This window comes from Pleurodeles waltl, chromosome 4_1 (genome assembly GCF_031143425.1).
Source record: "Pleurodeles waltl isolate 20211129_DDA chromosome 4_1, aPleWal1.hap1.20221129, whole genome shotgun sequence".
Taxonomy (NCBI): Eukaryota; Metazoa; Chordata; class Amphibia; order Caudata; family Salamandridae; genus Pleurodeles; species Pleurodeles waltl.
Window position 1 is genome coordinate 636,808,534 of NC_090442.1, and position 16,469 is coordinate 636,825,002.

At 44.7% G+C, this 16,469-nt stretch overlaps 1 protein-coding gene across 1 annotated transcript in view; it reads left to right on the forward strand.

Moving 5' to 3' along the window:
• The window catches only part of MON2 (MON2 homolog, regulator of endosome-to-Golgi trafficking), a 775,721-nt gene that overhangs the window by 455,837 nt on the left and 303,415 nt on the right, over nucleotides 1–16,469 (forward strand). Inside the window, 1 exon segment of the mRNA XM_069229077.1 lies at nucleotides 8,417–8,592. Coding sequence (XP_069085178.1) covers nucleotides 8,417–8,592 — 176 coding nt within the window.

Here is a 16,469-nt window from a genome sequence, read left to right on the forward strand (position 1 = left end):
GTGGGTAACTTGTAGGGGCTCCTCCGACTGGCTTTTGTTTCTGCTGAAGGCCTGCCCTGACTCCCCTCCAAGGGTCAAGACACTAGGACCTTGCTGGTCCTCAAAAACCTGCTATTTTCCTTGCAACAGCTATTTGCATTTGCCATGGCTTGTTGGGGGTTCTGCGGGCCACCGACCCTCTTGCAATCTGGCGACTGATGTGGGATAGCTAGTGGGCGACTCCAAGGATCTCCTGCATCCCTTCGACTCCGCAGCTGGACTTCTTCATCCACCATCCTGCAGGAACGTCACCTCCAAGAGGGTGGGCATTGCCTAACTGCACTGTCTGGACATCTCTGAGTGGTCTGCACACTGTCCCCTTCTTTTTCAGGCTCATCACGTCCAGAATCCACCCTTAAGCTCTGCTGCCCTGGTCCACGGGTTGCGACAGCAGCTGGACAGTCAAGGCTCCCATTGACTCCAACTAAGTTTTGCAACGTCACATCATCCCTATGCACCTGGGCTCCCTGGTGTAAGTCCACTGGGAAGGGTGCCTAAATCCATAAAAATCTAACCGTGACTGTCGTGTGTTAGCTTGTGGGACACCCAGGTCGATAACAAGTCTGCACCCGGGCGTCTGCTGGATTTCTGCTACTTACGTCTGGTAATTTCTTACTACCCCCAACCCCTGGGATTCTAACACATATACCTAGGTTGGGCACTGCCATTCTTGTGCAATTCCTGTTTGTTTCTGAGTATATATTTTCTGTGTAGATGTATCCAAAGGGAGATATACCAATGTTAGTATAGTCTTTAGTGTTATAATAAAGAATACTTTATTTTTGGAACACTTGGTGTGGTCCTTTCTTGTGTAACAGTTACTGACCAACTACTGTGGTATTGTAAGTGCTTTACGTTACTTCTTGTTAAGCCATGAAGAACATGTTGAGTCCGACTTCTTGTCAGTAATAGCTGCAATGTTGACACCTTCCACGACCTTGTTGCAGGACACTGGATGATATCACTCATCCATGTGCGGCTAGATCTTAGCCATCCGCAGCAGCACTAATTATTTGATTGGCTACTAGGCCACCTTCCTGTAGGATTTCTTGAAAATCCTGCCTATCCTCCCTTGGTAGTTTTTCAACAAATCTGGATAGAGAATCTTAGAGTGATCTATCATATCCCCCTAAAAGTGCAGATGCACATGATACCTTCAAAAAGTAAGCTGAAGTGCAGCACAGTTTCCTCCCCAACATGTCCAGGTGTTTGCTTTCTTTATCTGGCGGTACCATCGATGAGGAAGCAACTGAATGAATCCTCCTGGCAGCAGCTAGGATGACTGAGTCCAGTGGAGGATCAGTTCTGAGAAATAATGGGTCTTGATCTGGGGCCTTATATTTCTTCAGGATTCTTATCAGTGCTGCACATAAAGATGCTGGCGTCCGGAAAGTGTCCATTACTGGTTGTAAGAGTCCTTGAACCAGAGGGAGGAGTTGTCTTGAAGAGGCCAGATGGTGCAGCATTTCAAAAATTCCAGACGACTATGCTGTGGGTTTGGGGGTGTCAGTATTTAATTTATGAGCTCCTCTGATCAACGCCTCATTAAAGATCTCCATGTCATCCACCGGGGACACTCTTGCTGGGGGAGTGTCTATCAGAGTAGGCAAATGGTTTTGTATTGATGACGTAGTAGTGGAAGACCAGGAAGGTGATCTGCGTCTTCGATGACGTGATCAAGAGCTCTGAGATCTCATGGTAGGCAAGGGTGATCTTGCTCTAGATCTTGTGCTCTGCCCCTTGTCTGTGACTGATGAGTCCCGTCTGTTCTTTTTAGTCCGGAATGAACTGTAGAACCAGGTGTTATTCTACGACCAGTCTTTTATGTCTGAGGCGTTGGTGACGAAGTCCTTGAGGGAGACCGTGTTGGTGAATACATTTGTGAATATTGTGAGTCCAGACTGCATGTGTCAGGGCCCTTACGAAGGCTTTCTAGCCATCTTGGTGACAGATTAATAGGAGATAACTGTCCTGTGGCTGAGTGGGAGGAAGCTCTTGAGGATGCCAGAGAAGATTTACTTCCTAAAGTTTTGGCTGTAGGTGAATCATGCTTGGTCGGAGTTTGGGTTACTGACGTCAATAGACGTCTAGTAGGTGAAGAAGTCCTCGCCGGTGATCGGTGACTCAACATCAAACAGCGTTGTATTGTCGTCATGGAGCACGTGAACGTCAGTGTCTCGATGTCGAGTGATGCCTTTACATTGAGTGTGATGGCACAGGTGAAGTGTGTCTTGACGTTGAACGGCGCCTGGTTTGCAGTCAATGGAGAAATAGATTTTTGCCTTGATGGTGATGATTGTTGAACCATGGTTGACGACATGGTCTTCGTCGTTGAGTGTTGCCTCGATGTCAATGGACCGTGATGCACCCTCAACGGAGTCTCAGCACGAAGGTGCTGACTCGATGTCTAGCAGTGAGTGACCTCCGACTGAGACTTTTCTTTTCTTCGGGTTGATGAACAGCGATGGTCACTATCTTTTGACGTTATGCCCCTCGATGTCATGTCGCCATTGATGGAGGTGTGTTTCTCGACGTCGACAACGGAACTGTTACCGCTTATGCCAACGCAGATGGTGAGCAAATAGGTATTTTCCTACTTGCAGAGGAAGATCTTGCTCATCTTATTGTCTCTATCTTTCAGTTCCCATGCGTCTAGTCTCCATAGTACTGCCCGACGTGGTATGCCCATATGAAGTACAGTGAGCAGCTATGAGTGGTTTGAAATACCCCTGGGAAAGGAAGAAGGTGTCAGAGAACCTGCCCAGCTGATGTGTGGCTACAAGGAAATAGTCCACTCGGTACATGGCCCTTTACAACATGGCAGTGTATGAGTATTGACGTATAGCAGGGTCTGGTGCCCTCCGTAGGTCAGTATTGCCCATGGCGTCTACAAAGGGCCAGTCTTCTGACAGGTCGTACTCAGTTCTCTGATCCTGACACTCTGTCCATGTTCCTATGGAGCATCAAATTGAGGTCCCCATCTACAATCGTCAGTGCATCTGGCGAACTAGTCAGCCAGGCCTACCATACCTTCCAGACCAATGGACTGTAGACCAGAGGGCAAGCCTTCCCCATAACATCGGCTGTGAATCACTGCCTGACATCCATTGTAATCTGTCCAGGGGCAGAGTACCTCTAGTGACAAGGAACAACAAATCAGGATTCCCACCCCCCTGGATCCTTTTATGAATCTTGCATGTGCCAGTGGTCTGTACCTGGCTCTACCCAAAAACCCACAGTTGTTACCTAGCAGATGGGATCGTGCAACAGGACTATTTCCGTGTTGTGTTTAAGCAGCTATTTTCGCATCACACTGTGTTTAAGCTTGCCCCCCAAGCCATTGACTTTCCAGGAAAGAATCTTCAGGGTCAAAACTCAGTCCCAGGCATTATGCTCTTCACCCCCCATTAGCCCGTAGAATCCCCGCCACATCACTCCATCACAGCCCTTCCAGACCTTCGTGGTCCCATCTATGCCCTCAATAAACAAAGCCCCTCACCCCTAATGCCCCCTCCCAATCACCTTGCGCTGTGGGTTCAAAACTACCCACCACCCCAAAGCATGAGATGCTTGTCGCCTCTTCATGAAAATCATAATGTAAAGCATGCGTAACACAATACTTATAGACCAAGTATGCAAATGTCAAGTAGCATGTGGAAGCATGGCCTCCCTGGTGTACTCCTCAGTGACCGCATGGGGCCAAGAGGATTCAGGCTGTCCACCTCTATCAGGCAGCTTAAGCATTATCCAATATCTCCATAGATTCACACCATCATCCGATAATGTCAGCAGTCACTGGGGTAACCACCGACCCATTTGTGTGTTCCTCACCAGGCAGGGAGTCACTTGATGAGTCCTGTTCCTCAGAAGTATGCACCAGCTCAGCCCACCTAGTGCTTGTGAGTATAGTGCACATGTTGTAGCTCTGTCTCTACTTTCGCCTGCTCCATCGGCTACCCTTGACCTGGAATGGGCTTTCCGTTTGAGACTCAAGACAATCCAGTCTTCCCTAGTGAGGGTGTCCCACTCAGCCGTGGGAGCACAGCTTTTGGCCTCCAGCCATTTCCAAGCCTCTGTAGCAGGTACAAAGAAGAGGGTGCAGTCCTGATCTACCACTCGAAGTTTAGCAGAGAAAAAGGAGCGCATATTTAAAGTCAAGAGCCCGCAGCTATTGTTTCACTGCTACAAAAGTTTCTTGCTGGCAGTGAACTGACTGGGTGCAGTAATGGGAAATGTTTACCGATCCCCGTCCACCAACCAGGATCCGTGCACCCGGGCGCGCTGGAGGATATCATCTTTTTTGCAATAGATGAGGAGACCGACCACCACAGATCTGGTGAGGTGTCCCTGGTCTCTGTTGCCCTCCTGGTACCCTATGGGTCCTTTCAACAGTGAAAAATGTAGAGGTCTTGCTTCCATGACCTCCTTCAGGAGCCAATTTTCAATGTAGAGTTCAATACTTGGCCCTTCGCAATGTTCAGGGAGGCATACTACTCTTACGTTGTTGCAGCAGGAGGGGCCTTCCGCATCCTCTACTCGGTCTCTGAGCAGCCCCACTTCTTGTCTCAGAAGCAATAGTTGTTTATTATGTTCCTTGATCAGGGGCTGCAACTGCTGTACCTTTTTCTTGGTGTCACCCACCCTGTCTGTCAAACTGCGGCGGTCCACCCTCAGAAGACCGTGGTCCATGGCCACTGCATTGATCTTACCCTCCAGCAACCACTTGGTGTCTACTATGTCCGCGGTGCAGCGTCTCTGCTTCAGAATGCCTTGGTAAGGCAGGGACCCCACTTCTCCCAGTCCAGTCCATGGGTTCCAGGATCACCGGCTAGCACTCTCACCTCTGGCTATGGCCCAGGAGAATTGTTTTTTCACCGGTGGCAGCGGGCAACTCAGAGTCACTTCAGTTTGTGAAGTGAAGTTTGTGACTAGGCACCCAAAAAAGCTGATTTACCACTTTTATGTTTTCAAAAGTAAAGTATTTAATAATGTCTTTGAACCCATGTACTGATGAGGGAGTTGGGGTCGTGGGAGTGATTTAAATACAAGCCAGGTCTTCACTAGTAGGGCAGTTGCTGCACAGTTCAGTTCAGTACAGTCAGTCGAAAGGGTGATGGGAAGAGGAAATATATCCACAGTGGACTTCAGTTTCTGGACACACAAAGTAAAAAACAGAAATCTGCACACCGAGGTCTCTTGCCAGAGCAAAGTTTAATTGAATGCTGTAATAACGCGTTTTGGCCGAGCTGAACAAGGTGAACAAGACAGAAGTTCAGCTGGAATGCATTATTGCAGCATTCCATTAAACTTTGATTTGGCAAGAGACCTCAATGTGGAGACATCTGGGTTTTCATATGGTGTGATTGGAAATTGAAGATTGTTATGGGGAGCACTTAGCCCGCAACACCTTTTGGTTAGGTGCAGCGCAGCTGACTGCAAATTAACTGGAGTTATGTCCTAAGCAGTATACACACAACTGTTTAAATATATTGACTGTAGTTTTATTTGGAGTTGCGCACCACATTTTCCTTCCAAGTATTTTTTCAGGCTAGTAACTACTTTACTGTATGCCTTTCACTGGGTTTCTTTGAAGTTAGTACAATACAAGGATCTCAACCCAGGTGCCTTCAAGAGCTGGATCCCTGATCATTACCCCCACCCAAAATTCCGAAATAATGGAGCCAAATTGTGTATTTTACAACTTCATTCTAAAGTATACTGAAAGTGAATATGTTTTACGGGCAGATCTGATTGGGCATTCCTGAAATATTACAATAGTTTCATGGTTTTCCAAGCAAGCCTGACCCTCTAGCATGTGTTTATTTGTGGGTGGGGGGTGCCAGAAAGCAAAGTTTTGAAGAAATGTTGTCTGGATGTACTTTTTTAGGTTAAGTTTACTTTTTAAAGGTTTGCTAAAACATGAGGTTTTCCAAGCATTTAAAAAATTTAAGTATGCCATTTAGCACAGCCCCCTATTGGTTTTGAGGTCTGCATAACGCATACCATGAGTTGTACCTCTCACTTTCTTTTATTTTTCCATCATGCATAGCCAAAATAGATTCCCATATAGTTTGAGCAACAGTCACTTTTAGTCCTGCAGTCATACTGATTATGAGTATCTTTTTGATGATGCAAGTTGGAAAAATAAAAGATTACACAAATCTCACGATCTCACGCCGTAGGTAGCAGATTTAATCATCTGGTTAATCAGGCAGAGAACATACCGGTGCATGCAGCAGGCCTGCTTTATACATTGCATTATTCATGACAGAAGTCTCTCTTGCTTTTGCCTCCTTAGCCATGGTGATGACTATTCCATAAAAACAATCATTGTAGATTATGACCAGCATCCTTAGTTGTCGTAGATCAACAGCTATATTGCCAAGTATGCTCAAACATCATGGATGCATAATCAGCTATATAATACCACCCACTCAGACTGTTTTACATGCCATAATTTCCACCAGACATCAGCCAATTTTCTGAAACTACAAATATTTGGCCATTAAATTTCTTGCTTTCATTTTTAGTAAAATAACTTTCTCTTCAAATATGAGTTATCAATAACATCAGGTCTTCACATTTACAACTCCTCCATATGGACTGATTCTGCCTCACATGTTAATTGTTCACGATGGCATACCACAAGGTGCCAGGGAATTTCATCAGATGCCAGGACTCCCCACCTTTTGCCAAAGAGCCCATCAGATGTCAGCAGTGCAAATACTTTGCCAGGAATGCACAACATGCTTGTGGTGGACAACAGAAGTCTGGGATACCACTATTTCCTGTAGTGACTACCAGCTGCCGTTGGCCGCAACTACAACTTTTAAATGAGTCATCTTATATCAAGAATCCTTATGTTATGCCTGGATTTCAAATAGTTCATAAGTGGTTCCATTGAATCACCTCATACCTACTCCATGCCACTGATGGCCTTTATAGATGTCTTACCTCATCCCAGAAATTCCCACCCTATATTGGGGTGCACCGTATTTCAAGAGAGAGGCACTTGATAACAGGGTCACCTTCCCTTCCAGCCTTATTTGGATGGCATGACCACCACTTTGCACTAGCCATGGCTACCAGATATTATGGGTCTCACATCTCATAAAATATAACACACCCTGTGTCAAATGTGGCTTCTTAGTGCCAGAGTGTGGCTCTAGTTCTGATGTTGGAAATCCCTCACTTTATACCAAAAATGGCACTCATATGTTGGATACCTAATGATAACTTATTACTTATTATCTTGGTAAAGTATATAATCTTATATTCTAGCTCTTGACCATTCACAATGTGGTGTATACTTAGTAAGAGGGCTGAAAATGGCTTCTATAGCTGTTAATGCAGAGCTCTGTATGCCAGTGCAGAAGTATGTGTGCGTACAGTTTAGCTCCCGGACACTCTTCCTTTGTAGCAGGGAAAAATAATCTTGTAACCATGCACTTTGACCTTACCTCGGCTTACCCCACCACTTGTATAGAACTAGTGAAGGTGGGCCTCCACATGCAGGAGTTTCAGCATTGAGGGGGAAGCCTCCCTATTTCACTGCCATAAAAGAAACTTGATATTTCACCAGGTTAGCGATACCTTGTAATTACCACCTGATTCTTCTCCATAGTGATGAAATACAGTGTCTCTTTAGAGATTGTTGTACCCCTGCTCCTAATGCAATCCTTGTTCCTGAGGGGTGTAATAGCAATAATGGCACTCAAAGCTCTTGAATGCACCAGATTGTTGGTCACCATTTAAAACACACAAAGATAATGTAGTCCTGCAGCTGAAAACTGCAGTTGCACAATGCACATATCTTAAAGTTGGAGCACTGTTGCGTAAGCTCCTGGAACTGAAAGAAGGAGAGGTTGGAAGCAAAAAGCAGGAAAAGGATAAAAATACTAAAGAGTATCTTGGTAAGACTTTGCTGTTGGAATTTATTGAGCATCAGGGTATCTGGTTTCAAGACACCCTTAGAAAAAAATATTATAGCTGATGAGCTTCCATATGCACAGGAATGAAACTGTGCCACTCAAGTGCTCTTCCAAAAATACTCGAATTTGCCAGCATAATTACCTGTTTGGTCCCTCGCATGATTGGAGTCCGCACAGCTAAATATGTATTATAAAGTAGGAATTTAATTAATTTTGTAAACATTTTGTGTCTGTTTGCAGCTAGTTGTAGAGATCACTTCTAAAGCAATTTATCTGCAGAAATGTTAGCTAAATTTACTAACTGAAACATGTATGCCCACATCTACTGCACTGTTTTCCAGATCCTATTAATTTCCAGCTTTTAATAACACATAAATGTGATGTTGCAATTCACAAAGACAGATTGTAGTATGCTGTGGCATTATTTTTGCTATCTTGTCTTTCAGAGGCTGCAACTTCTTTTGCTACACCCCTTGAAGGAGCTGTCCAACATAGTCCATCATGACATAAGGCTGAAACAGCTGGAGTGTGTGCTGCAGATTCTTCAAAACCAGGGAGACAGTCTCGGGCCTGGCTGGCCTCTAGTCCTTGGGGTAATGGGGGCTATTAGAAACGATCAAGGGTAAGTGGCAAATGTATCTGTTGAAATATGTGCAATCTCAGACGTATGCTACTCAATATTTCTGTAATACAAGACAAAGTAAACAACTGATACATTCTGCAATTTCAGTTTATTCCATGGACCTATAAAACCTGTGACCCAGTGATTTAGTTACAAAAATGGCAAGTGGAAAGGATTCCACTCTACTGCCAGTCCCCCTTCTATTCTTAGTTTGTTTTTCACAGGGCAACTTTGGACCAATAAAGGCTGACTTGTCTGTGGACCAGTACAAGCTGCAAATGTGGACCAAAGAAAGTCTGGCTTAGCCTTTTTTTGGGAAGGTGGGGTCCTCATACCTCCCCAGAAAAGTTTAACCAACTTCGAGAGGTCAGGAAATATCAAATTTCCTTGCCTGGGAGCTTTATCTCCTGCTCCAGTATCGACATGGATGTTGTGGTTCCACAACATTCATTTCTGGAGGGGTCAAATGTAATCTATGACTGCAGTATCCATTGTCTGTGCTGAAAGCCAAGTGTCTAAAGGAGCCAGCAACCTGTCCGAATCTCTAAATCACCTGTTCTTTCTAACCCATACAGCTCGTTTACAGCTCCTAGCCACTCTGCCATTGTTGGGGGCGGGGGGTACACTTGCAGCCACTTGCAGATCTCCCTCCTCGCTAACAGAAACATAAAAGTAAATTGCTTCAGTTCCCAATGGCCTCAGTGCCCCCTGTCTCAATGATGCCATAAAACAACAAAATGGGACTTACCTTGATACAGGTATTAAAAACAGATGTCAAAACCTTACCCACACCTTGCCAGGAAGGACTCAGAGTTGGACTTCCCAAGAATATGTATACATATCTGGCTTCCTGCTGACCAGTCCTCTTACAGGTACACACATCATTCCTCACAACCTTAGCCATTTTCATAGGGGCCCAATCGCACCTGTCAATAGTGAAAAATATGGTTCCTCTTAAGTGCAGCGATTTCACTGTGCTATATAACAATTGTAATGATACTTGCCACAGCTCCGTAGTCTGCATGCAACATATCCCTTCCCCAGGTGCGTATGGAGACTTAAACTTCTCGTCACAGTTAAGACTAGATACCAGTACTAGGTCGAAACTTTTCTCTTCTTGGGGGCAATATCTTTGCAAGTCTCTTTCCATCAGACATATCCCGGGCGGGTGAGCCTCATTAGTATTTAAGCAGAAAGTTATTTGCAAGTATTTTAACATTGAGATTGAACCCCCTGTTATTTCTGTCTGTCCACTGTTCCTACAACAGCGGTTTATCTTCATTGCAGAAGACCACCCCAACTTGCAAACCTGTCCTTCTTTATCCCATAATAATACAATCTATCACTAAAGCACTCTGGGGCTCCCGGGTAGACCCATATTGGTGATAGCGCTCTGAAATATGGAATGCCGAGAATGTTTGACTTCAAACCACAGTCTTGCGGCAGTCTGTAAAACCTTCAGCCCCACTTTAAAAAAAAAAAAAATGTAGCGCCCCATACTTTACATAAACCCAAACTCTGAGATGTCCTCTGTCGTGCATTGCATTATCCCACCAGTCCCACAAGGGTCTACTGCCCCAACTAGCCCTCTACAGTTCTTCAGTTGGAAGGCCCAACAATAAAGTTGAATATTCTGCAGGCCATGACCCCCCTTAGTTAGTTTTCTCCTCTGCTTTTTCCAGGTTACTCTTACCTCCCTGGGCACCCAGATGAAACCACTTATTTCATCCTGAATTTTCTTAATCACCATTTTATCAAAGGACAGGGAAATGGAAATGGTGCCAAATAGAAAGGTCAACTTTGGTAGTATCGTCATCTTGACCAGATTAACACAACCATATATCATTAGTGGCAGATTCTTCAATTTGTTGAAATTCCACTTAATGTCTCTTGTGACCCTATCCAGATATAAGTCCTTGACCACCGATATTCCTAGGTACCTAATAACCTCTTTTCCCCCCTCCCCTTTCTAGCTGCAATTTCAAGGCATTATTTCAATCTATCTGAGTTATCTTGGGACCCTCAAAACTGGCCAAAGGTTTTTATTTCAATCTCCAAAATTGGCAGTGTAAATACCTAAATCGTCCGCATATAGCGACAACTTTTTCTCAAAACTCTTACAATGGCAAGAAACTATCCCCTAACTTAACCTAAGGCTCTAAGCAAGGGGCTCAATATAGAGGTTCAAAAGAAACAGGGAGGTATGAGACCTCTCATTATACTCCCTTGATCCATTAAAATGCCATTTACCAGTATCTTAGCCATAGGGACAATATAAATTAGCTGGATAACATTGCAAAAGGTTTCCCCTAGCCCCAAGTGACTTAGTAATTCTCTCAAATAGGCCCGGTTACCCTGGTCAAATGCCTTTGCTGCATCTATTAGTACCAATGCTAAAGGAACAGAAGAGTAGTGGCTAGGTCAATAGAGCCTACTACAGTATGTGTCAAGTCATATATAAGCTCCTACCTGGGATTAAAGCCTTTGCGATCTTCGTGAAAAATTGATTTTACATGCTGAGCTAACCTCTTTACCAAGAAAGCAGTAAATATCTTGTAATCAGAATTCAACAATGATATTAATCAATAAGAGTCCCACCTGAAAAAAATAATATTTGGTTTCAAAATCAACAAAATAGATGCCTCCTGCCAGGAGGCCGGCAGCTGTAAACTGCCTTCCATAATCCTATTAAGCAACATTTTCAGCACTACTACCAAACTGCCAGTTAACTTCACATACTCTTCTATAGGGATACCATTTGGGCCAGGGGGTTTCCCGCTCTTACACTTCTTTAATAAATGGTATATCTCAGATTCAGTCATTTTCCCACTCAATTCCTCTTGTTGTTCTTGGCTCAGCTTTGACAGATGTTTCCCATTTAGCCATAATCTCAACTCTGGGATATTCGACTCACTGTGTTCACTGTACAATTTACTAAAAAAAAAAAGTTTAAAAAAAAAACTTTCCTATCTCGTATCGGACCTTGACCTAGGTGTCCATTTAGCCTGAATTGGGCACCCTGAAGATCCTGTGACAACAGCATCCTTGTGGCTTCATCCAGAGTTTCATTGGCTGATTCCTGTTGGATGTCCATAATAATCTTTTCCACCCTCCTCCTTTTATTAAGATGAGAAGCTATATCTACCATTTTCCCTCTGAGGAAGACTTTAAAGGTATGCCACATTATATGTAATTCATTTGAACCTAGATTCAAATACAAAAAGTGACAGATCTATTCCTTAATTTTAAGAGCGACTCCTCTTCATTTAGCACTCTCCTATCTAAGATCCATCTCTGCTCCCCACTCAAGAAGTTGATGTCTAACTCCAGATAGACTACTGCATGATCCGAAATATTTATAGAAAGATGCTCTACGCAAGTCACATTTTGAACTTCTCTCTCAACTACAAGAAAATAATCTATATGTGAGTAATGTCCATAGTTTTTACAGAGGTGGGTATAGCCTCTCCTCTTTCCAGCCCTTAATCTTCAGATGCCACTAAACCCAAATTCTTCTCTCAGGAGGATAAGTATGAGATAGATTTGGATTAACACACCCAATAATGCGTTGTCGATTTATCAAGAGCGTTATCTAATAAGATGTTAAAGTCCCCACCCATTATGATGAACGGTCCTTTAAAATCCAAGAGGTAAGAGAAAACCTCCCTCAAGGGGCCAGGATAGTCAATATTAGGACCCTCAAAACCAACACAAAGCATGTCTTTGAGTCCTACTCTTAACTTCACTATTACCCCCATACATCTGCCCCTGATTCCAATACTTACACCCAACTTTTTCATAACTAATATTGCAACTCCCCTTGTACATGCCTTCTGTGTAGTGCATTTAGTTTGATCCAGCCATTTATGTTTATTAAAGAGGGCCAGTCATTCCGATCTTTGAAAATGAATTTCCTGTAATATCATAATCTTCTATTCTAATCCCCTAAATCCTGGATCACTAAGATTTACTTTCTTTTTATCTTCAAACCATTCACATTCCAAGTTAAGAACGACAATGGCTGATTTCCCCTTCTTATTTAGTGTACTCATCCAAAACACTCAGACCTAAACCCGAGCACCGCCCAAAAACAATATTCCCTTTTGCCACCCAATGTTTTGTATTTAATTGAGGACCTATTTTTTTCATTTTTTCCCATATACTCCCCACCCTGTGCCTCCCCCTGCAGGGAACCCTCCCTTTTTTCTTATACATTATTCTCATGTCGTCGTTTGGGCTGGCATGCACAGACTGCTAAGCCTTTTAACCTATTTTTTTTTTTTTAAACTGGACTTCCTTACTCCACAAAGACCAAATTCACTTGAACTTTTTTATCTTAATTTGCGGAATAAATTGGTCCACTTACCCAGGTTCCCTAAAGGTGGGCATTTGATTGTCATACATAAATTTAAGCTGTGTAGGAAATCTAATCTGAGCTTTAGACCCAAGATTCCTTGAGTTCACCTATGCACTTCCCCAGCTTCACACTGTCTATATGCTGTTACTCTAGCAATGTCTGAGTGTATCTAGAAGGCAAGTCCCTTGACTTGGAGAGACCCTGCTTTAAGGGCAAACTATCAATCATCTCTTTTACAGTGAAGTTCACAAGGATATTTCTGGGTTTATCACAACCAGTTACTAGTGTGAAAGGGACCCGGTGCACCCTCTGGATTTTCTCTGCCAGATTTACCTGGGAGTCAGTTGGTAATACCCCCTTCTTCGTCAGATTCATCACAAAGAGTTTAAGGTTTTCACCCTCCTCCCCCTCTGGTAAATTAAAGGAGCACATATTGCTTCTTCTGGCATTGCTCTCCATTCTATCCAGAGACTCTACCCTTTTGCCTCACCTCGTCCGTCGGCTGTGGGTGTAGAGGTAGCTTTTAGATGTCAATCACTGGCTGGTCGTGCCAAAGATGTTTTGCTGCTCCAGTGGAAGTCACTTCCTTCAGGCTGCAAACCCACAATAGTGGGGTCGCTGGCGACATCGGCCTTTGTGCTGAGGGGGGTGCTCTGGAGTCGGTGAACGGCATGTGGCTGTCTGTTTCAGGGCTACTGACAGACAAGCTTTGGGAGCTGCAAGGGTGGTCCACAGGCTTTCTTGCAGCGGGAGGTCCTTTGGCGGGGAGTAGAGGCTTGAAACGTGGCGCGGGCCTTGCTCCCACTCTTTAGATGCTGGGCACCGAGTTTCTTTAGGCTCAGACACACAGAGCCTGTCGGGTCGCAGTTCTTAAATCTCTGCCCACCTCTACTCCTGCAAGTTGCATGGAACTGGTATCATTAGTCAGAGGAGTCTTCCTTGGATCTCTGTGTCCACTGGGTTCCCACTGGGACCCACAAGTCTTCACCTCAGGCACACGTTGGGCACTTGTTTTCAGTACTGGTATCCTTAGGTCACTGTGTGTCCCCTTTTAGTACTCTGTCTGGAGTCCAGGTCCTTTTGTCAGTGCAGACGTTTCTTTGTGCTTCTTTCTTCTTTTCCAGGTAAGATCTGAGTTCTGGTGCCAGGGGAGCCCCTTAAATCCTGGTTTACAGTGGACATTTACGGTGTGAGGGACAGTGGCCACTGGGCTGCTAGGCCCTGCAACTAATCCTCCCCTTAAGTGACACCTTCCTGTGGGAGTACGTCACTTTTCCACCCACACCTCACTGTTCTTAGGGTCTGCCAAGATGTTGTGCAGACCTCCTCGCCCACCTCTGAGGTGTGGCTAGACTTTTGGGTGTGCACACCTCCTACATAGCTAATTTCCCACCTGCCAAGCTGGGCGGGGGGGGAGGGATTTGTCCTCCGCTGGGGGGACAGCTACTTATACATCAAAGGCGGGGAAGCCTTTGAGTATCATTGCCCTGATGCTTTTCTCACCACCCAGCCTGGCAGGGAGGAGGTGTGACCTCCTTCCTGCTTAGGCCTTTTGTCTTTCGTCCTGCCAAGGTCCTAGCACCACCCGCGGCAGGTCACTCTTGTCTGTGGTGGCAGAGGCTTGGGAGAGCCCACCAAAATAGTACAGGACTCGATAACTTGGTGAGCATTCTCTAAGATTACCACCTGGGCATCTGCTTTTTAATCATAAACATGGGCATCATGATCAGAGTTAAAAAGTCACATCATTTGATACCAAACACAATGGAATTAGGCTGGGCCATTGCAGAGCTGGACATCTGAGCACTGGTTAGATGCCAACCCATGTTATTCAATGGGCTGCCAGTTACTCGGGCCAGCATTGCGTTTCAAATGCCAGCACGGGAGCATATGTGCTCCTACACATATGTCCTCACTCATGGGACAGTGTACCCTGCCTCCTGGGCTAGAGGGAGCCTGCCTTAGGGCCATGGGCAGCATCAGGGACTCTTGTCTGCACCTGGTGTGGGCAGAGTCTCACTTGAGCAGCAGGCTGCTTGTGCAGGCTGCAATGGCAGCTCTGCAGTTTCTCTTTTACTTGGGCTACTCTGGCACAATCAGTGCTGCAGCCCTGGTGACCCCCTTTACCATCCTTGCCACAATTTATTAGGGACTTACAAGTGTGGTAAGATCCTTGCTGATAGGCCTGTGCAATTCGGCATACAATTTAAGGGGAAAAGCATTGGTACTGGGTACTGGTTAGCAGGCCTCAGTACACTGACAGGTCAAAAACAACAGCATCTGACAGCAAAAAGTGGGGCGTGACCATACAAAAAAAGGGGCAGTTTACAACGGGCACCAGAAGAAAGTTGAACAAACGTTTGCTCCAGGGCCTCAGAGGTACCTGCTGTAAAAAAGTATTCCTCCAGGAGTTCCAAGTCATCAGATTCATTTCCAGCTTTGCCCCTCGCCTAGATTCCCTCTCCCACACATAAAATTACAAATTCCATTTCTGCGTTGTGATATAAAAGATTTTTTGACCAAAAACTGAAAAGCTTTAGAGAGTGTGCAGGATCACCCTGCTTCCAGTGTATGACCTGAGGTTCCACAGTTTGAGCTACAGCCTCTGCCAAGAGGATTTTTAGCTTAAACAATCCTTAGCAGGCTAATCAGCTATTTTTCCTTACCCAAATTACAAGCACCCCTGCGGAGACTTTAATTTGAACCAGTGGTTTCCAGTGCGTGGCACTTGCACTTATTTGTCAAAACCGGCACTTATAACAGTCTGCCACACATGTCTAATTTAGAGATGAGCACAAGAAACCGCTGTTTATTGATTCTGTATACATTAAAAATGACTAATACTGCTTCTCAAATCATTCTTGTAGGTTTGGGGGGGGATGGAATAGTCAGATTTGTTACACTTATAGAAGTGTGAGGGTTAGGTCTTCTGGTAGTTGTGTTGGTACTGTCATTATCGGAGCTGGCTGGGGAACTGGGTGTTGCAAGTAGCAGTGGCCTCCTGATGAAGACCCTAGTGCTTATTCTTATACATATTAAGCTCTGCTTACACCTCACTGTGAATCCTAAATATTACAGGCTATTGTTTGCAGTAGCATGCCAAATGACTTTGCCATTTAACTGGGGCTTTTCTAACTCTTGAATAATACATGTTTCCTAAACTGTGGGTTGGGACCCACTGGTGGGTTAGGAGCAAATTTCTGGTGGGTTGTTAATGACCTTGGCATTATGTAAGTAATGTTTAAAATGATTAATCCTGTTTGTGCACCAGTGCAAAGGTGCTGAACAATGACCATAAGTCCAATTTTAAAGCAAACCTAAGCAAGTAATTCCAAGCAAGACTGGGTGAATGCTTCAGTATTTGCTTCACCTACCTCAATAATTGGCTACCGAAGGTGGGCTCACCCCAGGCAGTCGCCGCCCACCTCCAGACTGCAGCAAACTTTCTGCATTCGATGGGGTTAACTGTCAAAATGCAAAAGTAACACCTGACTCCTCCTCAGATGCTCTTTTTCATGGG